Source organism: Barbus barbus (assembly GCF_936440315.1).
Source record: "Barbus barbus genome assembly, chromosome: 19".
Lineage (NCBI taxonomy): Eukaryota > Metazoa > Chordata > Actinopteri > Cypriniformes > Cyprinidae > Barbus > Barbus barbus.
Window position 1 is genome coordinate 5,802,324 of NC_136747.1, and position 24,842 is coordinate 5,827,165.

A 24,842-nucleotide genomic window follows, 5' to 3' on the forward strand; every position below is an offset into this window, starting at 1 on the left:
CAAAAGAGAAAACAAACCAAAACGTCACTAGGTGACTAATAAATCGTGACTGAGAGGATCACTGCTAGGAATAGACTGCCATTTCTAAAACACAATATAAAGATATATTTGTCTCTCAACATTGCTCTTATGCTTCAGTGATTAACCCGTCTAAATTTGCAGAGCCGCTGCTATAAACACACCAGGGGCCAGTTGCATAAACATAGTCACTATGTTAAGACTGTGTCTTAAGTACTAGTTTGACCAACTAGCAGTTAGCCAAGAGGTAATCAGTATTACTTTATACTGTAGATTCAAATTAGACCAATCTACTTTTTTGTCACAGACTTTAAAATGTTATGACCAGTTTTGAAGAAAAAAAAAATAGATGACTAACTTTTTAAGACTAGTCTAAGCAGTTTATGCAACCGGCCACAGAACTTAGCCTGGCTATTCTGCAACTTGAATGCTGCCAGAAGATGCTACTAACATTAAAGGTCTGACATAAACTGCTTTTAGCTTTTACTTCAGCAAATTTCAATAAGGGCACATTGATTTGCATGGAAGCCTGTTTATGCTATAGAATAAAGATACAAAAAAGGTAATTGCGATGATTTATCTCACAGTTATGACTATTTCTCGCAATTTATATTTGATAATATTGAGTTAACATATCGTAATTCAGACTTTTCTCCCAGAATTGAAAGTTTGGAACACAATTCTGACTTTATTTCTTACTATTCCAAAATTGTGTTTTGCCATTTTGAGATAAAATCTTGCAATTCTTGCAAATTTACATTTTGCAAATTAGACTTTCTCTCGCAAAATTGAGATTTTGTAACATTTCTCACAATTCCAAGTTTGTATTTTGCAATTTTAAGTTAACACCTTGCGACTGACTTTTATTTCTTTTCTCAGAACTGCAAAATGATGTCTTGAAATTTGGACTTTCACTCTCAGAATTGAAAGTTTATAACTTAATTTCTTGTAATTCTGTCTTTATATCTCACACTTAGGACTTTTTTTCCCCTCAGAATTTTACACCTCTCATCTTCCAAGAAAACAGTACTAATTGTGAGACATAAAAATCACAAATGGCAAAAAAATAAAGCCAGAATTGTAAGATAAAGTTGAAATTACCCATTTTATTTCATGGCAAAAACAGTCTTGGGTACTTTTGATATCCACTGTAGCAGATTTGGACATTAATCCAGACATAGACGAAGTACATAGACTACACAGCATACATCTATAATGAAACATGTACAGCACTACTGATTGCGCTAACACGGCTGAAGCACAAATTAATACATCTGTTCACTCTACTAAACGAACGGTAGAAGCTTGACCAATGCCAGGTAAAGCTCACAGGTTGAATCAAACAGAGGAGATGACAAAGCTGCAATAAAAAAGACGGAGACGAGGCTAAACACACAGAAGCTAGTGCTTACAGACCTTCATAAGGCTCAGTAATGCCCTCGCCATCTTCTGGGGAAAAGGGTGGGGGGGGGGGAAACAATCCATGCTGTGTTATGTAAAGTTGAATTCTATTATTCTATCGTTACACAATATTCTTTACTTGACTGGTTGTTTATGCATAAGCCATTTTTTGTAATATCTATTGTGCAATAGTAGTTGTTTACTTTCCTTATTTGCTGAATTTCTGTCAGTTACCCAATGGAAAGGATACTCTTATCGTTCACATAAATGCATCTCGTGACTCTAAACCTGACCAATTATACAAGTTTTCCACTCAAGCGCCACAAACCCTTTAATGGTTGATCTACTCACTTCTGTCCATAGAGCCCTTCGGTGGGACTTGAGGTAGCTGCCGACCTCTTCGACTCGATACTGGCGTGCTGGTGGGACTTGTTTGGACCGATCCGGTGCGGATGTTTGCCCTGCGGGACAGATGGTGTGTCAGGAATGAACATAAAGCATTTTATCTAAAGAAGTGTTGGTGGTCGAGTCATAAACCTGGCCAAAACACTGTTAGACTAACACAGAACACACTGGTGAGAGGACACTAATACAAACAAACCTACTAACTATGGTTATATTGGCAGTAGCATCATTTAATGAGACAATAGTGTCAGAATACACATTCCACTTGAATGCTATAAAAAGGGACACATACTTTGTACTATTAAACAAAACAAGTCAATATTTGGCACAGTTTTTTTTCTGGGGTTAGTAAGAAACTTTTGGGGGAAGTAAAAACATTTGGTGAAATATGTCCTGTACAACCCAGATAAGACTGTAGGTGAATATCATGGAACCTGACAAGTCATATTTCACTCCAATATCAAGATATTTATTTTTTTCATATAATCAACAAAGCCTATTTTAGCCTATATACACTGCTGTTCAAATGTTTGATCAGTAAGGTTTTTAATGTTTTTTAAGTCTCTTATGCTCATCATGGCTGTATTTATTTAATCAAAAATACAGAAAAAACAGTGATATTGTGAAATATTATTGCAATTATTTCTAATATTGATTTCCTATTTTAATTAACTTTAAAGTATAATTTACTTCTGTGACGCAGCGCTGAATTTTCAGCATCATTACTCCAGTCTTCAGTGTCACATGATCTTGATCTTGATATTGTTTTCTCTTGTGTTTAGATTGGTGAAACCTCTGTTGTTGGTTATTGTCTCAGTTATATTGTTTTTTTGTGCATGTGTCCAAAAAAATGTTTGTTAGATGGACTGGCAGTTTGGCTTGTGTGTGTATGTGTGTGTTGGTGTTGGTGTTATTGATCAAATGTTTTTTTTTTTTTTTTTGATGTGTTTATTTTATTGATATTAATATGTATGTAATATTTTAATCCTTTTGTAGGTGTGACTTTTAAGATCTGTCCAGGGACAGCAGATGTAAAATAGCCTTCTGGCTAATTCTGGCACACTGTACATGTTACATGTCGGGTTTTCTGTTTTCCCCTGTGACTGTTCCGTGTCGGGTTTTCTGTTTTCCCCTTTGACCTAGTTCAGTTTGATTAGTCATTGTGTTCACCTGTCCTCCCCAATTATCTGCCCCTTTATAAGTTCCTGTGTTTGTTAGTCTGACCGTCGGTTATTGTTGCTATTATTGATGTGTGTGCACTCCCCTGTTTGTATCTGCTCCTGGAATCCTGATTAAAAGAAGGACTATTGTCTATGCTCGTCGTGCGCTCTTTGTTCCGCACAGCATCGTAACAGAATAACCGACCGAAACAGTAAGATTGCGGCGTGTTTTTTTCCCGTTTTTTGTCAAGTTTTTTATTTTTTATGGATCCCGCTGTCCTCGTCATCCTGCTGGAGCAGGGGGACCGCTCTCTCGAGGACCACACCGAGGATTTTTTGTTCCTGGCCAACTTAACACACTTCCCGGACTACTGCCTCTGCACGTTCTACAAAGCTGGACTGAACAACACCACACGTGGGCAGTTGTCCGGGGACGGTCCTCGAGAGAGCCTCGCCGCATTTATCGAGTGGGTGCTGGTGTCTTGCAGATCACAACTCACCGTGGACATCGCAGATAATGACACCAGCCCCACTCGGGACCCAGTGCCCAGTCCGCTACCACCCCGCAGCGCGGAGCTGCCCGAGCCCACCGCAGACGGAGAGCCAGAGCCTGCCGCGGTCGTTGAGCCATCGCCATCTGGAGCGACAGAGCTACCGATCGTCCCGGAGCCCGAGCCCCAAGTGTCTGACCAGGTGCGAGAGCCGGTAGTTCAACCGACGGTGGATGAAGCTGTGGAGATCGCGAGGGCGATGGAACGCCCCGCCCACGGCGCCACCGCTGAGGGTGAGCATGAACTGGACCTGGGAAACCTCATTGACTTTCACACTGACACAATCATCCTGAAGCCAGCTCCGGTGTTAGATTTCTGGGAAGTTATCCCACCCAACCTCCCTCTCCCACCGCCTCTCATTGACCTGGTCCCTACTCCATCACCCTCATCACTGGAGTTCGTCAGCCCCTCTGCTCACCCTCAGCTCACCATCTGTGGCGTGGGCTCGCCGCTGGTCTGCCGATCTCCAGTGCTGTTGGCGTTGAGTCTGGAGGATCCCTCGTCTCCGCCCTCAGCCTCCGAGACCCAGACTCCGCCTCAGTCCGGCGACCCTGCGGCTCCACCATGCCTTCAAGCTCCCTCGGCTCCACCGGATCCCGTCTGCCCACCAGCTCCACCGGGCTCCCTCGTCCTTCCGGCTCCGCATTGGTCAGTCGTCCCCCTACCTGCACCTCAGGACTACTCTCCTTGGGCTGTGCCCCGTCCCTTCGTCCCTCCGGCTCCGTTGGGCTCCTCCTTCCCTCCTGCTCCACCTATGTCCTCTGTCGCTCCGGCTCCGCCGCGGCCATCCGGATCTCCGCCTGCGCCGAGGTCGCCGAAGACATCTGCTCCGCCTTGGACCTCCGGATCTTCGGCGTCACCCTGGCTCTTCGGCTCTCTGTCTCCACCTCGGGCTCCACCACCACCTGCTCCGCCGCCGTTGGTCGGCCCCATGGAGTCGGCGGTCACTCCTCCACCATGGCTCCTCCCTCTGTCGGCTCCCCCGTGGGCCACTATCTGGACTGTGGCCTGGGTGGTCATCTGGCTCCTCCTGTTCCTGGCTCCCCCTTGGCTTCTCCCACCCTCCACTCCCCCATGGACTTATTGTCTGGATTCTATGTTTTTTTTTCTTGCCACCCTCCTGTTCCACATCCTCCTCCAGAGCCCCCACCCTCCCTCCTCAGTTGTTATGTTACGGCGTGAGGTCACGCCTTGCCGGGAGGGGGCGAAATGTTACATGTCGGGTTTTCTGTTTTCCCCTGTGACTGTTCCGTGTCGGGTTTTCTGTTTTCCCCTTTGACCTAGTTCAGTTTGATTAGTCATTGTGTTCACCTGTCCTCCCCAATTATCTGCCCCTTTATAAGTTCCTGTGTTTGTTAGTCTGACCGTCGGTTATTGTTGCTATTATTGATGTGTGTGCACTCCCCTGTTTGTATCTGCTCCTGGAATCCTGATTAAAAGAAGGACTATTGTCTATGCTCGTCGTGCGCTCTTTGTTCCGCACAGCATCGTAACAGTACATTTAATTATGTATTATTAGTGTGCATTGTCCCTATTAAATAAACCTGAAATAAATAAATCCTTCAGAAATCATTCTAATATGCTGGTTTATTATCAGTGTTGAAACTGTTGTGATGCTTAATCATTTTTTTGGAACCTGTGACACTATTTCTTTGAATAAAAAGTTAAAAAAAAGTCTTTACTATCACTTTTTATCCATTTAACACATCCTTGCTGAATAAAAGTATTAATTTCTTTAAAAAAAAAAGGAAAACAAAATCACTGACCCCAAACTTTTGAATAGTAGTGTATATGATAACAAAACATTTCTATTTTGAATAAATACTGTTCTTTTTAACTTTTTATTTATCAAAGTATCCTGAAAAAAAAATATCCCAAAAATATTAAGCAGCACAAGTGTTTCCAACATTGATAATAAATCAAGATATTAGAATGATTTCTGAAGGATCGTTTGACACTGAAGACTGGAGTAATGATGCTGAAAATTCAGCTTTGATCACAGGAATAAATTACATTTTAAAGTATATTAAAATAGAAAACTGTTATTTTAATTTGCAATAATATTTCACAAAATGACGATCAAATAAATGCAGCCTTGTGCATAAAAAACGTCATTAAAAACTCTAACTGATCGCAAACCTTTGAACAGCACTGTATATACATTGTAAAGTTTTACTAGTGTAAAACTATTTTTAAATACATACATATATATAAACCAACTGAATTACAGTAATACAAAGTTTTTTTGTAGTAAAATATGACCTAGCATGTTCTTGACACAATAAATATGTCACAGTAATGTGCATTTTAGCCACGTAAACACAACTACATACGTGTAAAATGCACATCAACTCCACAGTAAACACAATGATCTTTAAAGCACCTTTTGAGCTCAGTGTTACATCAGCTTTCAGTACATGTGGCTCACGTCTCAAAATCAACTGTGGCACATCCAAAAGCTACCGCATCATTGAAAGTTCATGCGCAAATCTGACACATTTATGTCATTTCCTAGTGACTTATGACGTGCGGGGCAAATCGTAAGTCAAAAGGTATTATGGCGTCTCAAAAGGTGTGATGGAATCAGCATCAGGAGAGGTGTTGCTTGAGGCGGCTAAAGCTGCAAGGAAAGTGAAAAGGCCTGAATGCATGAGCACACGGCACTCATTGCAGCCCATAACTCAAAGCGTAAACTGTTAAACAACAAATAATGTTAGTAACACACACACAAAAATAATAATAAAAAGTCAAACGAAACTGTACGATGCCAGGTACACACCATTATATCTCAAGAGGATATAACAGGTGTGTCTATAATCCAAATGAAAAGACGTTAGTAGCACCCATCATCTCTACTCTACAAATGAAATTAAAATCATAAACAGCATCGTTACACAGGGTTAAAATAAGAGGAAGTGGAGAGAGGGGCATTCCAGGTGACAGGAAGCAGAAGGCATGGGTTCGTTTAGCGCTTTAGTGCTTGTTGTGATGGGTCGGGTCACCTCGTTAAGGCAGGAGAGGGAGGGGCAGATCTCCCTGACGGTAAGGACGGCATGGATCTCATATAGCCGGAGTCGGGCCGCTCGGATGAGCGGGAGCGCGTGTAGACCGGTCGCTCCATCATGGGCCGCTGGTCAGCTGACCTGGACCTGTAATGCTCATGTCTGTCCACCATGCTGCGGCTATACCTGCAGAACGTTAGTCAAAAAGCCACGCTCAGCCGAGCCCCAGTGCATCATGAGATCACAGGGCATCTCAGTTGTGAAATGACGGCGCTTGGCTAATAATTAGCACACCAAACAAAAGTGGATTTGAGTTTCAGCATTGGCTGCTCAGGGAAATCACAAAACGAAGGAGATTTACCAAACTGAAACAACCAAAAATAAGTGTTAACCAACAAATTGACATGAAATAAACAGAAGCTTCTGGAAGCTGCTGCAAAGAAAACAAGTGAACACATTTCATACTAACACAACGATAAGCCCCGTGACTACAGTCGACTCCTATATCGTACTCTACCTATGGGAATACTTGCACAAATTCTGCTGTATTACCTCAGATCTTCCTCATAGTGTTCATGGTTAGCTGGGAACCCTGGGATATTGTCCTCTCTATGGAGGTGCGTAAGAGAAGAACATAGAATGCTCATTTAGAAGCTCTTATAACTGTCAGTAGTCGCTAAACAGCCTTATTATACAATATACCCTTGGGGAAAAGTATTGAATGTACACTTGTTGTGTACCTCAAGTCTTAAAGGTATACTTATACAAACTACTTGCAGATAATATAATATTAATGAAATAAAAGGCCACTTAAGTGTACTTAAATAGAGACACATTCATGACCAGTGCTGGGGAAAGTTACATTTAAAAGTAATGCATTGCAATATTGGGTTACTCCATAACTTACGTTACTTATTTGAAAAAGTAACTCAGATATTTTGTTGTAAATGTAAAAGTAATGTGTTACTTACTAGTAGAAAAAAGTCATCTGATTAGTAACTCGCCTTACTCCAACACTGTTCATGACTGATTCTTAACACACTTAAGTAGACTTTTAAAAAGTGCACTTTGTAATAATGTCAAATTAGAAGTTTTACCTTAAAATATATTTCAAATAATTGTTTTAATAATCTTTTGTTGTGTTTTAAATGTAATAAATTGCACCTCTATCATTACAAATGCGTAATTACAAATATATTTAAATAAAGGACATATAAGTTTTAACAGTGACATTAAATTTTAGTAGTTATTAGTGCTGTAAAACGATCAATCACATCCAAACAAATGTTTTTATTTACAAAATGTATCTGTGTGTACTGTGTATATTTATTATGTCTATATAAATACACAAATACAGTATATATTTTAAAAATATTTACATTTATTTACATATACTTATATTCATATAATTATATATAAATATATTTAATATATAAACGGAACATTTTTCTTAAATATATACATGCATGGGTGTGTATTTATATATACATAATAAATATACACAGTACACACACATATACTATGTAAACAAAAACTTCACGATTAATCTTTTGACAGCACTAGTAGTTATACTTTAACCATATTTCAAAGTTAATAGAAGTAATTATGAAATTACACATAAAGAGGTCCTACTTAAGTAGGTAAAAAAAGCACTCTAATTGTAAAAATCTAAGCACTCAACTAATTGAATTTAATATAAATTTAAACTATATGTTTTCATTTAATTGCAATTAACATACAATTAATTGTCTGAAAACAATGCATTCAGTTCAGTATTTTTTAAAGTACAATTTTTTGCAATAAGTACTTTTTCACAAGGGTATACCGATAAAATACAGTATAGTGTACCGTTCGACGTGAGATTCAGTTACTAGTTCATAGTAACTAACTAAAACTAAATATAATTACATTCTAAAAACTAAGATTCTAAGATGTTTCAGCTATTCTACTGTGAATGCTAGTGACGTTTATGAAATCTTCTATTATATAAGAAGCCATTTTCCAGAATATCGAGAACATTAAACACTTCTGTAAAAATGTAAAGGTCACAAGACAACTACACTTGAGTCTGCACTAAACCTACTGCATTTATTGTAATTATACCTTTCTGTATCTGTAGAAGGCTCAATTTCTATCCTGGGGCACGTCCTACTGAATAAACCAACCTCAGTGTGTTAGTGCCACACTTAGTACATGATATTAAGCATTAATTTGCTCAAAAATATATATAACAGGTCAGTAAAGTAAATAAATAAAATAAACTAAAGCTTCGGATCTATTATTGCCATCCATTATTAGACAAAGCCTCAGTGGGAACATAAATGTGGCATCTGTTCCAGGCAAGTGATAACAGATGAGTAAAGAAAGAGTGAGGGTTTGTGATGTTTGTGATGGGGGTGTTTATCTCTTCAGAAGTCTTACCTGTAGTCTCCACCGTTTCCATTCATGACATGATTGGGCCATGGAGTAGATACATGATTGGGACCATTGTAATATCTTTAAATGGAGGATGAGGATTGATAGATTGGAATGAAGAAAGGAAAGTATGATTAGAATGAGCAACAGCTGAAATCGGGCAAGGGGTGAGGGTGAAGTCTGTAACTAGTATAAAGCATTCCTATTATGGATGCATGAACAGAATGCATGTCTCAACTACAGTATCCGGATTTTACCTCTCAGGAGATTCATATGAGTCACTGTAGGCAGACATTTGTCTATCTCTCCTCATCCTCCTGAACACAAAATAACACACAATCAGATCCTATGTGCCAAACATAATTCTACCTGCCAAAAAAGAAGTCCAGCGCAGCCCTAAGGTTGCTCACGTTAACATATTCATTCTCAATATTCATATTCATTCTCATGATATGGTTTGATATATCACTTTCTATTTTTCCAAGATAATGGGACTTTAAGATAACGGGACATTTACGGGTCACATTTTTGTTTGGAGACCAAATCTCACTATTAACTTTGACTTTTGCCTCAATATACTCCTATTTACTGCTTATTAATAGTTAGTAAGATAGTTGGTAAGTGTATATATGAGGTTGGATTAAAGGATCTAAAATATGGTCATGCAGAATAATGGTGTGTGCACACCAAAAGAGAAGTGAATATTTGCATCGCATTACTCGCTCTAGATTACTTGTGCAATGTGTCACTCGTGCAAATAAAAACATAAAAACAATAAAAACCAGATGTGTCAACAAGCTTTCTCTGATTGGCTTGTATGACAGCGTGTCATGCAATTTTTCCACTCAACTACAAATTTTTTCAACTTACGATGAAGACGTGATTGAGGCGAATATCCCAATTTGCGTCATTCACGATACAAATTTGCATCTATTCACGTCTTTGCATTGACTTTGTATGTAATCTACTCGTGCAAATAATTAGATTCGCTTTTGGTGTGCACACACCATAAGGCATTAATATGTGCTTTATAAGTACTCATAAAACAGTCAATATGCTAGTAATATGCATGTTAATTAGCAACTAGTTGATAGTAAAAAACTGGTCCCTAAACTAAAGCGTTACCCATTTATGCATTTCGTAGAAACTTTTATCCAAAGTGACTTACATTATAATCAATGTATACATTTTATTGGTTCATGCATTCCCTGGAAATCAAACCAATGACCTTGGTGTTGCTAGCGCCATGCTCTACTGTTGTAGCTACAGTAAATCTCTCAGTAAATCTACAATTTTCAAGAAAGAAAAGACTTGATGCAAATCTCAATGCCACAATGCAGTGTTGTTGTGAGTGATTGCGAGAAAATTGCTAAGGGGTTCAGTGTGGCTTTTTAGCATGTTGTTTTGGCATTTCTAGGAGGATAGTCAAAAGAGCCCACCATTAGGTGTATTAATATAGACTATGGGATTTTTATGTGTTTTATAGATGTTTCTCCCTGGCAATTATATACCTCGTCAACAAGCCACGTGATTTGAGGAACCGACCATGCCTGTAGCAAATAAATGCATGGGATAACTTATTGTATTTGTCAAAATGTATTACTTACTATGAACATGCAATACTAACAGTGATGTTTGATTTAGCAAATGCCACTGATTTATAGCATACCTGTAGTTCAAACAAAAGCATGGTGCTAGCAATGCCAAGGTCATGAGTTCGATTCCCAGAGAATGCATGAACCAATACAATAAATAGAATACTTTGAATGAAATGTAAACTGCTTTAGATGATATGTTCAGGGTTACATCATGGAAGTGCAACACAAGCATATTAATGCCCAGTCACATTTACCGCATGAAGGCAAATTTTCACTGAAGAAATCAAGCTATTTCTATAGGAATTTTTGTATGAGGGGAGAGATTTCCCCACACAGATTTCACAAATTGTTGAAGCTGGTCACGTAAACACTCTTGGTTTGAAAGTGGCTTCTGTAGGTATGTTTAAATGCACTAATTTTCAGTAATCAGAATGAATCCAATCAGATTTCAGATTTTGTAGTTCTGATTATATGAACTCTAAACTTTACAATCCACTTTCGATCAGATAATTTCAAGTTTACACCGACCCTTAATATAAACTGAAACTTTATTCGGATTGACTGTTTACATGAAGGCTTTTCAATCCGACTGAAGCATTAATCTGATTACTAATGGATTATTTGGTTGTATGTAAAAAAATATATATTGAGCTGTGCTTCATGCATCACTACACTTTTGACCATTTTGCCTGCAAAATTTTGCTATGTGACCACACTCATTATCAATATCACATGAAAATGGTACAAAACTTATATGTGAATCTATTGCACCTCAGGGCCTCTGTAAGCAAAGCTGGCTAGATCGATAATATCGGAGTCTCCACTGAGCCTACAAATATATTCAGAATAGATGAAATTCCACATTTCTAAATAATAATTTTATATATAAGCACGGTGAACGTCCACTGTAGCTTGCAGCTTTTTGACTGGCAGTTCTGTCATAGAGTGACGCTACTTGGCTTGGGACCGAAAGCGCGAGTGCTCAGTCATCAGCCTTACAGAGTGCATCACTGAGGATACAATTCATTACGCCACGGTGGAAAGGATGGAGTGGGAGCTGCTAAGGACACATTGCACACATTTCCTTTGGGAAATATTGCTGGCGGACTTAGTGGTGTAGTTGGCAAAGTTACAATCTGAGCCCTATCATGTACGTTGCCCTCCAGAGAGGAGGCGAAACGACTCCTGCACAAAGCTTTCTCAATGGGTAGAGTAACAGTAAGTAACTTTGCAACTACATGTCAACTAGCAGTAATTAGAGTATTAGTAGACTGTCTGCTTAATATCTTCTAACACTTTATTTTGATTGGTCCACAACATACAACATACTGACTATGAGAAACTCTGCAAGTATGTCAACTTATTCTACTAACCCTAAACCTACCCTACTGAGAGTTAGTAGACATGTAGTTGACATGTAGTTACAATGTTACTCATAGTTAGTATGTCTAAAGTGGACTAAAGTGTAACCCATTTCTGTAATCATTTACTCACCCTCCAGCTGTTCCAAACATGTATGAGTTTCTTTTAGTTTATATTATATTGTATTTTGAAGAACGCTAGAAACCAAACAGTTACTGGTAGCCACTGACTTACATAGTAGAGAAACAAATAATATGAAAGTCAATGGCTACCATCAACTGTTTGATTGCACACATTCTTCAAAATATGTTCTTTTATGTTCCACAGAAGAAAGAAATTCATTCAGGTTTGGAACAAAGTGAGGGTGAGTAAATTACAAAATCTTAATTTTTGGGCAAACTGTCCCCTAGGATAATCAACAGTGGTTATTTAACCTGAAAACATTCATTTGGGAGCAAGATTCCACAAGCTTTCATTGTCATGGTTGCCACATTTTAAGTGTTTAAATCCCCCAATCATTTTTTTTCTTAAATTCATACATTTTCATCCCATAGGTTTACTTAATCTGCCCAACCTGGCAACCATACACATGTGCTCTCTCTGCATTACAGAAAAAGCGCTGATGAGCTGGAATTTAGCGATCTCTATTGAGATTTTCTGCTCAAATAAAACTGTAATACAGGCACTCTGCTTTCTTTCACACAGTCACTTGTGTTGTTTTCAGTGACTAAATCCATGAGCAAAGCATGCAAGTTGAAATTCTATTGATTTGTACTTAAATGAAAGTGCAATGATTCTGATGAAATGACAGTATTTCATGGCTATATTTAGGCAAATTCATGATTAACCAATTAACCAGTTATCGTGCAGCCCTACATACTACCCTACAGTGCCACAAGCTGTTCTAGTCCAAACAACTACGCACAGCACTAATATGGAGCATCGTGAAAACGAGAGTGAACCGCTGTGGTTTACTACCTGTCCATGCTATTGTAAGCCCCGTCTGAGTATGCACGGGCCATCCTAGTGGAGCGCAGTAACCTGACTGCGTCCTCCCGATAGAGGGGGCACATACTATGAGTCAGAACAGAAACAAGAGTGAAGTGGTTAGAATTGGGTGCAGCAAGTAGGCGTTATCTGGGTGTTAAGGGGGCAGAGCTTTTCTACCCTCTTTTTTCAGGTGAAGATCGCAAATATGATTAAAATATTCATCTTTTAATCATATTTGCAAATGTCTTCACTCCACAGCCAACAGAGCAATTTTGTCTTTACCTTTCCAATACTTATGGAGGGCACTGTATATATAATATATATATATATATATATATATTATATATACAGTGCCCTCCATAAGTATTGGAAAGGTAAAGACAAAATTGCTCTGTTGGCTGTGGAGTGAAGACATTTGCAAATATGATTAAAAGATGAATATGAGACAAAACTACAGAATGTCACATTTTATTATTGGGTGATTCAACACATAGGTGTTTTACCAAATAAAAAGAACAGCACTTTTAGAGTTCATCCCACTCATTGATGTGAGCATAAGTATTGGGACAGTTGAACATAAGGCAGCTATAAAAGATTAAAAGCTATTATTTAGTTGCAGATCCCTTGCACACAATCACAGCAGTGAGTCTGTGACCCATAGACATCACCAGACTCTTGGTCTCATCTTTGAAATACTTTTCCCAGCCTTTAATGCAGCCAGTTCCAATTGTTGCTTGTTTTGGAGAGTTTCTGCCTTTACTCTCCTCTTCAGCTGCTGAAATTCATGTTCAGTCAGATGTAAATCTGGAGATTGACTTATAAATTCCTTGACTGAACTGGCAGGGTGTTTGGGTCATTGTCCTGATGCAATATGGAGCACTTCCCAATGAATCTGGTGGCATTTTCTTGAATACTGGTAGGCAAGATGGTTTTGTACCCTTCCAAATTCATTCTGCTACTGTCATCATACATTAAGTCATCAGTAAAGTTGAGAGGGCCTGTTCCGGAGACAGCCATGCATGCCCATGCCATGACACCACCTCCACCATGCTTTACAGATGAGGCTGTATGCTTGGGATCATTGCAATTCCCTTTTTTTCTCAACATTTTTGCTTTCCCATCACTTAGATAAAGGTTCATCGGTCCATAAACACAGTTCCAAACTCTTCTGGCTCACCTTTGTGCTTTTTTGCAAACTCTAATCTTGTCTTTCTATTTTTGGTGCTGGTCAGAGGTTTGCATCTTGCTGTGTAGCATCTGTAATTCTGTGTCGAAGTCTCCTGAGGACAGTAGATTGTCAGAGCATCACCCCAGCTTTCTGGAAGTGGTTGATTTTACAGACACGTATTTTAGGATTCATTTTCACAGCTTTTATGATTTGTCTGTCATCATCTACTGTTGTTTTCTCAGCTGATCAGGTCGTTGTTGGTTGCTGGTGTCGCTGGTGGTTTCCAAACTCTTGATTTCTCCATGCCCTTTGTTTTTGCTAGAGCTCTAATTGACTTCCTCTTTTCTTTTAGCATCCAAATTGCTTGCTTTTCTCTCATAGTCCGCTCCCTCATCTTCATCCTGGTTTGTGTGTGTCATCATCAAATGCAAGATTCAGAATACAGAAGTAATGGATATAACTGATGCGACACATTCCCTGCTTTTAATATCTGAAGAATTAATGCAACAGGACACAGCTGATCACTTAGAAAGAGCTGTGAGGCAACTGCTCCAATACTTATGCTCACATCAGATAGAGGGATGAAACTCTAAAAGTGCTGAACTTCTTAACTGATAAAACATCTGTGTTGAATCACCCAATAATAAAATGTGACATTCTGTAGTTTTGTCTCATATTCATCTTTTAATCATATTTGTAAATGTCCTGACTCCACAGCCAACAGAGCAATTTTGTCTTTACTGTTCCAATACTTATGGAGGGCACTGTATATACTGTATATACACACACTAGTCAACATTTGAAGTGGATCAAAACCTTTCATCAAAGTTGTCCTAAAACCTAAAACCAAAATGCGTTCTTGTCTTAGGACAACTTTGATTAATTTTTTAAACCACTTCAAATGTTATTACTTTACTACTACTTTACTACTTTATATAAATATGCATACAGTGGTGGCCAAAATGATTAGAACACTAGTATTTTCACCAGCAAAAAAATAGTTTTAAGTCAGTTATTTCTATCTTTTGCTGTAGTGTGTCGGTAGATAATATCAGTTTACATTTCCAAACATTCATTTTGCCATTAATTGTAATAATCCAGTGAGATTTTTGTCTGACAACAGCCAGTGCTCCACACAGAGATCTGATCTGATCATCATCCAGTCTGTCTGGAATGACATGAAGAAACAGAACAAACTGAGACTAAATCCAGAAGAACAATGTCTCCAAGACGCTTCAAGAAACCTACCTGCAAAGCTGCAGTACTGTTAAAAGTTTTAGGCACTTGTGTGTCATAAATAGATTTTCTTTATCAATTAACTTATGTTAACTAAATTAAATCAACATTTGGTGCGAGCATCCTTTGCATTTAAAGCAGCTTTTGCCCTCGTTGCACTTTCTCATAGTTTTTCAGGAAGCTTTGCAGGAGCACTGGCTGTTGTCAGACTCCTTGTGCAAACAAAAATCTCACTGCATTATTACAATTAACGGCAAAATGAATGTTTGGAAATGTAAAATTATATTTTCTACTGACACACTAAGATAGAAATAACTGACTATATATACAGATGTGACTTTTATGTTATATAATAAATATTTAAAAACAAAGTATTGCCACATTAAAACTGTAAATCTTGAAATGAGATGAATAATTTTGTAATTTTTCTGTAAGTAAGAAGCGCTTTAGCAAAAATAAGTGCAAAATGAGTGTATTACTGTATTACTAATGAGTGTAACTACTAATGAGTGTAGCTTACGAGCAAGTCCAAATGATTTTCTATGGTAACAGATAAGCTTGGCTTGTATTGAAACTTGAGCTTGAAGAAAGTGTGAGTTTCAGTAACAGATGTTTTCTTGTGTACAAACATGACTTTGTTGTCCTAAGATGGGATATATTATGTATGAGTGCGTTCACTAGTCTTCATTTCATATTTATAATGAATAAAATGACAAGAGCAACCTCTTGTGCAGTGCTATGTGTGGGCAAGCTGTCACCTGTCAATCAACTAGCAGCAGGGGGAAGTGGGCGGGTGAAAGTGAGAGGAGTGCTGTGATTGGACAGGAGGGGGAGGTGGGCAGGGCCGCGTAACGCTGCTCTGGCCTGACAGAATACCTGGGGTCCTGGATAGCGGGATCGACGCTTGGCTGTCTTTGTCTGATTCGAGGAGGGAGGGTAAGATACTGGCTGCAACCACAAGGAGTAAAGAACAGAAATATGGTTGAATGAAGCTATTGAATATGGAGCGATGGAAAGATAAACAAAAGCGAGAGACTGGCGGATAAAATGAGAGAGTGATGTCAAAAAGAAAAAAGGAGGAATACATTTTTTCCTGCTTTCTATGGTTCTCTCTATGTGGCACATAATTTTTCTCACACTGAATTTCTGTAATCATGTCATATGAAATGAAGAAGGTATATGGAAACATTCCCATTTATGTTCCCAGTATCAGCGAAGGCAATCTAGAAAACAATAAAGCTTTTAAGGGCAAGCGCTGTATGTAAACCGCGGCATCTGAGCGTGTTTTGCGAACTCATACCTGTCTGGTGAGTATCTGTCTTCAGACAGGTGATGTCGGGGGTCGTAAAGCGAGGGTCCTCCTCTCACACCGTGGTCTAAACTTCGACTGAAGGAGAGAAAATGAGAGCCCTGCTATGACAAAGTGCGCTAGTGACACTTATTTAATTTAATTATTGTTTTCAATTAACTTTTATTTTATCTATTTATTTTTTTTAATAACTTGTTTTGTGCTTTTGATTTTTTTTTTTTATATTTCCATTTAGCTTTAATTGTATTTTATTTCAAGTATTTCAAGTAACTTTCAACTTTTCTTTTTTGTTTATTTCAGCTACCTGGCAAGATTTCTAATTTCTAGAGGCCTTAATTTAGCAAAAAATATGCGATTTGTTGCAGATGCTGATATTTATGTGCCCAAAAAGTACAACGAAATTCTAAAACCTTGTAATGTACATAAATGAGAACAGTATAGCAGATACTTGCATAAAATTATATAAATATCACTTTTCACTCTGAATCTTCCAACAAGGTATCTTAGTGAGACAATATTCAAATGCTTAGTTTTATGATCAAAGCAAAACATATAATGTAATGCAATACAATGATATACAATGAACAATACAAGGAATTTTAGATTAGGGAACACATATTACTTTTAGTTTTGCCTCCAAAAATGCCTAATTTGCTGATTATTGATAACCGTAGGTAAGGTAGTTGTTGTAGTAGTGATGTTTAGGTATGGGCTTGGGTACAGCGATCTAGAATATGGTCATGCATTAATATGCATTAATACAAAAATACATATAAACCACAACTTGAAGATGGATGTTCACAATTATACTGAAAGGCCTTAGTTGTACCACTTATTAAGATCAGCCTGAAACAACCAGACACATTGTTAAAACATTAGCCACCAGTTTTTAATGCTGGGATCCTGGAGCAGCACAATGTTTGGCAAACCATCCTGAATTCTTAGGCTTAGCATTTCTAGTTAAATGCCACCTGGGTGGCAAAGTTGCTGAATAGCAAATAGACATGACTGATATAAATCATGGATTTATCCATTTGATGTCAGAAAGTCGAAGAATGAGAATTGTTATATAAATCAATAAATCATCTTTTTTTGTCTTTGGAAGGAAGTCTGGAGTATGTTTTATGATATGACCCATAACGAATTGCTCTTATGCGTTTGTTTGTACCTTTGCGGTGGAGGGACGCTGGGTGAGCGCGAGCGTGTGCGGGTCATGTCTGATCGGGAACAGTGATTGGACGACATCACCTGCTCAGGGACAGACAGAGTGGAGCTCTGGAAATCCCTGCCATTGTGCCGGTAATCTGAGGCAAACACAACACAACACACAGTTACATCAGCAATACCATTTAAAGGCTTAGTTCAGCCAAAAATGAAAATTAACCTGTTTTTTACCCACCCTCGAGGCATCCTAGATGTATATGACTTTCTTCTTTCAGACAAATCCAATCAGAGTTATATTAAAAATTGTGCTGGCTATTCCAAGCGTTATCATTACAGTGGGTGGGTGCTTTTTGTTCTACAGTCTACAAGACGTCAAACAAAAAGTGCGTGCATCCATAATAAAAGGTGCCTCACACAGCTCCGGGGGGTGAATAAAGGCCTCCTGTGGAGAATCCATGCATTTTTGTAAGAAAAATATCCATATTTCAAACGTAATAAACACTTTTCTATCTGTCGTAGGCGGAAGCCGTTCCGGCGGATGACGTAGGACGTTTGTGCATCGTGATAAGTGACAAATGCAGAGAGAGAACTAAACAAAACGCCGGTCACAAATTAGTACAAACCGAGGATTTGTAAAGAAAAATGCCGGAGGATTTCGATATAAGCCAAGAGGAGACTGCTTTTCCTTTGCTAAAGTAAGTAAACTTTGCTTCCTTTGCTCCTGTAAACAAACTCGTGAGACTAGCATATCTCAGAGGCACGCATACGTCGCATACGTCGATTCGCTACAGGAGGCCTTTCTTCATCCCCCAGAGCTGTGTGAGGGACGTTTTATTATGGATGCGCGTGCTTTATTTGACGTCTTTTGGACTGTTCAACAGAAACACCCACCCACTGTAATGATAAAGCTTGGAATAGCCAGGACAATTGTTAATATAACTCTTGGATTCTTCTGAAAGAAGAAAGTCATATACACCTAGAATGCCTCGAGGATGAGTAAAAAACAGGCTAATTTTCATTTTTGGTGAACTAACCCTTTAACAACCAAATGATACCAAATTATAAATCATACATTCACATTTACTGAAAAACAGGAGCAAATTAGGATCTAATACAATGGCATTCAGACATTTTTAGGTGCCCAAATATTTTTTTAGCAGAATTCTACCACTCTGAACTTTATTTTACAGTGATATCAACACTTCATTCAGGAACATGAAAACACCTTAAAAAGTTAACAGAACCAATGCAGTCAGAGTGGAATGATAGTGAGTCGGGAGACCAAAGTCCACAGTAGTCTTCTCTCTGACGAGATCCTTTAATCTGATTTGTTGATAAGCATGTATGAACAGGACAAGCAGTGTATGATCAGACATCGAAAAGATCATTACAGACACAACTGACATTTACTCAGATCAGATTGTGCCCCATTAAATCAGTGTCTGGCTGTATGTTCAAAGGTTTGGGGTCAGTAAGATTTTTTTAAATACTTTTATTCAACAAAGACACATTAAATTGATCAAGTGTGACAGTAAAGACATTTATAATGTTACAAAAGATTTTTATTTCAAATAAAATACTATACTTTCTATTCATATGTGAATCCTTGTTTCCACAGAAATATGAAGCAGCACAACTGTTTTCAACATTGATAATAATAAATGTTTCTTGAGCAGCAAATCAGCATAAAAGAATGATTTCTGAAGGATCACGTGACACTGAAGACTGGAGTAATGATGCCGAAAATGCAGCTTTGATCACAGAAATAAATTACATTATACAATATATTTATATAGAAACGACTTGTTTTAAATTACAAAAATATTTAGCAATATTTAATGTTTTAACTGTATTTTTGATCAACTAACTGCAGTCTTGGTGAGCAGAAGAGGCTTCTTTCTAAAACATATAAAAATCATACTGACCCCAAACCTTTGAACAGTATTGTAAAATTACATTTCACTACATATTATGGTGCACAAAATTGCAAAAAGAGCCCTAATATATATATGTTTTGTGTTTGTTACAAATACTTCTAATAGTTATATTATAAATGTATTGGGATGTTTGTAATTATGAATTTAACTGGAAAGGAGTGAATGCAATGCTTTCAAGCCTGCTCAAGTCTTCAGTTTTGTAAGTACAGTGCGGCGCTAAAGCTGTACCTGAGATAACACCAATCCCGTCTTCACAGTCGTAATCAGAGAACTCGCTGTCACTGATTCTCTGTGACCCTGAGAGAGAGAGAAACAGAGAAAGGAAGGGTGGAGGAACAGATCATGAAAGTCATGATGAAGAAAAGACTCTTAACGTGACCGTGTGTTTTCACTACAGATACAGATGTTAACTCTTTATCCTAAAGTAACTTTAGGAATTGCAAACATACTTTCAGCTCAAAAGAGGCTTTAAAAAAAATAAAAGTAAAAAGTTAACTAAAATAATGATATGAAAATACCATGAAAGAGTGTTTTATACAACAGCCGTCACTGCAGACCTGAGAATATTTGACATGAAAGATCTTTCCATGCCAACACACAGCTTGTGAAAGAGAGTTGCTACTGATTACGTATCATTTGCATGTATAGCATTCATTTGCCACAATATCACAAAATATCCACGGCAGAGTCTATGGTGATTTTAAAGATGTGTTCTCATTTGTTACCTCACTACAGCAAAAAAAACTGCTGCAGCTCATGTTGAAAATCACACTGATAACACACTCTGTTCAGACTCATAATACAAATGAGATCATTGTGAGCAGAACCGAGCGGCATGAGGTTTGCTATCATTTAGCCTGAAATCAAAACAGTGAAACACAGCAAACACCAACCACAGAAAGGTTTGTGAGAGGCTGGGAAAAGCATGAGCAGACCACACTCAGGACTGTTAACTAGGCTGCTTTTCTTTATATTGTAATGGTGAAGATAAGCTGTACAATGAGGACTGGTGGCATGTAGCAGTAGCGATGGGCGTCAGCTCCATGCAGGCTGTGAGGGACAGCGTGGGTTTCTGAAGAGCATGAGGTGGAAGTGAGGGGAGATCACACTTTGAGAGTGTAGAGGAGAGAAAAATCACACTGCTGGCCAATCACATGCTAGCTGGAGCAAGCAGGGCAAAGTTACCTGAGTTGTAAAAATATGGGCCCTTGTCTGGAAATGTGTCAGTGGTGGATAGACAGTGATATTTTTTGAAGGAAACAAAACATGAAAACAAGAAACATCAACAAAAAACAAACATACATAAAATATGATCATATCAGTTCTGGACATAAAAACGATACAGAATATACAGGACATTCGTAGCAGAGCAGGCCTGGCAAAGTTTCACATTCTGATTTTTAAAATTCATTTTCAAAAACGTCAAGTTCTTTAAATTTTAAACAGATAACAGACTACTGTTCAAAAGTTCGGGGTCCGTTTTTTTAATGACTTAATACTTTTTAATCAATACTTTTATTTATACATTTATGCGTATGTTAATAATATTAATTTTAGTCAGCAAGGATTCATCACAAGTGTGATAATGATTTCTTGAGCAGCAAATCAGCACTGAAGACTGGAGTAATGATGCTGAAAATTCAGCTTTAATCACAGGAATAAACTACATTTTAAAATATATTCACATAGAAAACTGATATTTTCAATTGTAATAACATTTCACAATATTTCTGTATTTTTGATCAAATAAATGCAGCCTTGGTAAGCAGAAGAGAACACTTTCAAAAACATTTAAACAATTTTACCGACCAAAAGCTTTTGAACAGTATATGTATATTTTTGCATATCTCTATGTAATACAGTGCAATTCATAAATTATGTTATGATTGAAACAAATGGTAAACCAAACACAAAATGATGATGAATAACTGACGTAAAAATCACACAGAAGTTGAGACTCCCTTTGAAAATGTGATTCAATGTGATTTGTGCTTTTCACAATCAGATTGAGATCACATTCAACTGTAGTGTGAACACTTAAAGTGACAGATCACCCCAAAATGAAACTCTATCATCATTTACTCACCCTCACCTTGTTTCAAACCTGTATGAATTTCACACAAAAGAAGATATTTCAAAAAAACAGTTGACAGTAGCCATTGGCTTTCATAGTATGAAAAAAAATACCATGGAAGTCAATGGGTACCAGCAACTTGAGAATGAGTAAATGATGACAGAATTTTCATTTTTGGGTGAGCTATCCCTTTAATCCAAGTAATGCATTACGTTACTTTTTCGCTACTTTCTGTCCCCTGGGCTGGGCTTGCTTATTAAAAAAAAATAATATATATATATTTTTGGCAACTCTAAATGCCCTTTCACGCCAAAAGTGAAATGAATAAGCCTCAGGCTGAAGGAAGTGCCTCCGATTTCTCTTAACGCGGGGACAAGAGTGCTGTCAGTGAGTAAATGGAAAAACAAAGTAACTTACGTTACACGTTTCAAAAAGTAACTCAAAAATGTAACTGTACATTTAAAAGTAATGCACTACTTTACTAGTAACTTGAAAGAAGTAATCTGATTACATAACTCAAGTTACTAGTAATGCATTACCACACAATGTACCACTAAGGAGAATATATAGTATATAGATGTACCGTCTAGCTTTTGTACCTTAGGGTCAGCTTTGTATTTCTTCCTGAGGTGTGTGCTTGTGTTTGCTGTACCAGTACATACTCTGTAACCTGCGTGTCGGGCTCTCTCCGTGTAGGAGGCGTCTCTGCATGTAGGGCGAGGGGTTCGGCAACGGCATCGAGGACAGGTCGTGTGTTTGGAGCTTATACCAGTGAGGCTGATCGTCCAACAGCGCCGTCTCCAGCTCGATGAGAATCTACACACACAAACACACAGGCATCAGATTTTCTCAATGTTTAGATTTTTTTGCACCCTCAGATTCCAGATTTTCAAATAGTTGCATCTCGGCCAAATATTGTCCGATCCTAACAAACATGATCCCATCAATGGCTTATTTATTCAGATGATGTATAAATCTCAACTTCAAAAAATGTATCCTTATGACTGGTTTTGTGGTCCAGGGTCACAAATACAAATGCTGCCATGCCAACCTGCTACAACAAAAACGTGCAATGCTCGCCCTGCCTCTGGGGTCTTCTGATTGGTCCACTGTTTTGGAACTGACATTGATGAGCGGCTCTGTGTGTAAAAGTTTCAATTCTTTTTTTAATGCACCTCTCACGTGCGAGGCACAGCAAAAGATGCGAGCGCAAGGGTCATGTCCATATAGTGCCGACTATGGTAGTATGTTTTTAAGGGGAAAGTATTAGTAGTTTAAAAAAAAACAAAATAACTGACATGGGGAAATTCCGTCGGTTAGAGTTTCTTAATTTCGATTTCAGTTCCTTTTCGATTAATTGTCCAGCCCTACGTCAAACACACATCCGTTTATCATGACTTGCAGTGTTTTATGAGTTTAAGATGCAGTGCACATGTGGAATATACTGTAAGAAAAAAACTTCAAGTTACAATGCATAGCGTTCAAGCTTTGCAAAGGAAGGCACAAAATAGTTTTATAATTGATTTTAAACTAAAACTTCTATTCACGTCTTATATTGCTGCCACAACAGCTGGCTTGCATCATACTGAGTAAATATTGAGAGATCTTTTCAGGACGGTGTGGGTCTCTCTCTCACCTCTCCCAGGAACTCGCTCTCCTCCTCTCGGACTCTGGCCTGGTCCCATAGCGTGATCTCCAGCATGCGCTCCCTGAACTCTCGTCTGTGCACCGGCGAGTACATGAACGTCTGGTTCCACTTGGGCTCCAGAGATTTCTTCACTGTTTTCGTTCTCCTCTTGCTTTTATCGCTGAGAAGAGCAGGCGAGTTCATAATATACAGCTGCTGATGTGACTTTACAGACCCACCGAGACACTAAACCAATCTAAGGACCCCCGATTTGAAACTTGTCATTAATAGCACACATTTTTAGACATCATTACACCTAATTATTCATTCATTCATTCTTTTTTTTTCCCCCAATAAGATTTTTTGGTTAGACTTCTTTTTAAGGTGTCCTTGTTACAGTGTAGTACATTTAAGTACTGAGTAATATTAATTAACTACATGTACTTACTATATGGTTAGGTTTAAGGTTAGGGTTTAGCTTAGGGTTACTTGCATGTAATTATGCATAATTAATTGTTATTATAATAGTAAGTACATGTAAGGTGTAAAAAGGGCACCTTAAAATAAAGTGTTACCGATTTTTTTGTTTCTTACGTATTTTTGATTAAATAAATAAGAGCTTTGATGAGCATAAGAGACTTGTTTTGAAAACAAAAAGATTATAATTTAACTTATAATTATAATTTCCTTATTCAAAGTTGTTTTGAAGGACAAAAACTTGATATATTTGAACTCTGGCGTACCTTCTGTCAGGGAGGAAGTAGATTTTGACGTATGGATTCCTAGGTCGCCCGTCTTCTCGTGAAGGCAGGTCTTTGGCACCCAGGATAGTGACGATGAGCTGATGTCCTACTTTATCATACCACAGCTTGACCTGCAGGAAGAGACGGCTCTGTTAGGAGGTCTGTGAGGAGAGCTCACCCCAGAAGGTCAAGGGCAGACCTGCAGAGCCCCTTATGCAATGTGTGCAGCATCACATGCTTAGCAGATCTTTCCCAGAGCAGGAGCATCACCAGCACACACCAACTACATCAAGCTGACTACCTCTCAACTCCTCAGTCTTTAATCATTAGCTAAATTCACCACTGAAACAAATACGAAATTCAACTACTTCTAAGCACTGAATCACATAGTTTGACAGCACAGTGTTTAAGGGGTCTGACTTTATACTGTACTCAAAATTCCAGGTTAAATACAGCTTCATTACTACAGACAATAATTTTGACTTGTATCTCGGTTTGTAACCTATTTATTTATTTATTTTCAACAGTACTGCAATTACTACAGGGCAAGGCCAGGATAAATTATAACATTTTAAAATGACAAAATATCAAAATATTACTGTTACTGTTATATTACTGGTATATTACTGTTTTGCAGTGTTGTTATTGTTAACTAAAACATTCTGTATGTCAAACTCTTATA

The 24,842-nt window shown here is 38.1% G+C and overlaps 1 protein-coding gene across 1 annotated transcript in view; it reads right to left on the bottom strand.

Annotated features, from left to right (window-relative positions):
- LOC306885319 (regulating synaptic membrane exocytosis protein 2-like) overlaps nucleotides 1-24,842 on the bottom strand; it is a gene marked incomplete at its 5' end in the record, with an annotated part of 146,707 nt that overhangs the window by 35,176 nt on the left and 86,689 nt on the right. The window contains 16 exon segments of the mRNA XM_079441772.1: nucleotides 1,435-1,464; nucleotides 1,771-1,880; nucleotides 6,538-6,723; nucleotides 7,090-7,146; nucleotides 8,641-8,688; nucleotides 8,959-9,033; nucleotides 9,210-9,269; nucleotides 12,891-12,986; nucleotides 16,183-16,254; nucleotides 16,607-16,693; nucleotides 17,784-17,919; nucleotides 19,945-20,013; nucleotides 20,902-20,928; nucleotides 22,453-22,606; nucleotides 23,427-23,598; nucleotides 24,161-24,291. Of these exon segments, the coding sequence (XP_079297898.1) occupies nucleotides 1,435-1,464; nucleotides 1,771-1,880; nucleotides 6,538-6,723; nucleotides 7,090-7,146; nucleotides 8,641-8,688; nucleotides 8,959-9,033; nucleotides 9,210-9,269; nucleotides 12,891-12,986; nucleotides 16,183-16,254; nucleotides 16,607-16,693; nucleotides 17,784-17,919; nucleotides 19,945-20,013; nucleotides 20,902-20,928; nucleotides 22,453-22,606; nucleotides 23,427-23,598; nucleotides 24,161-24,291 (1,510 nt within the window).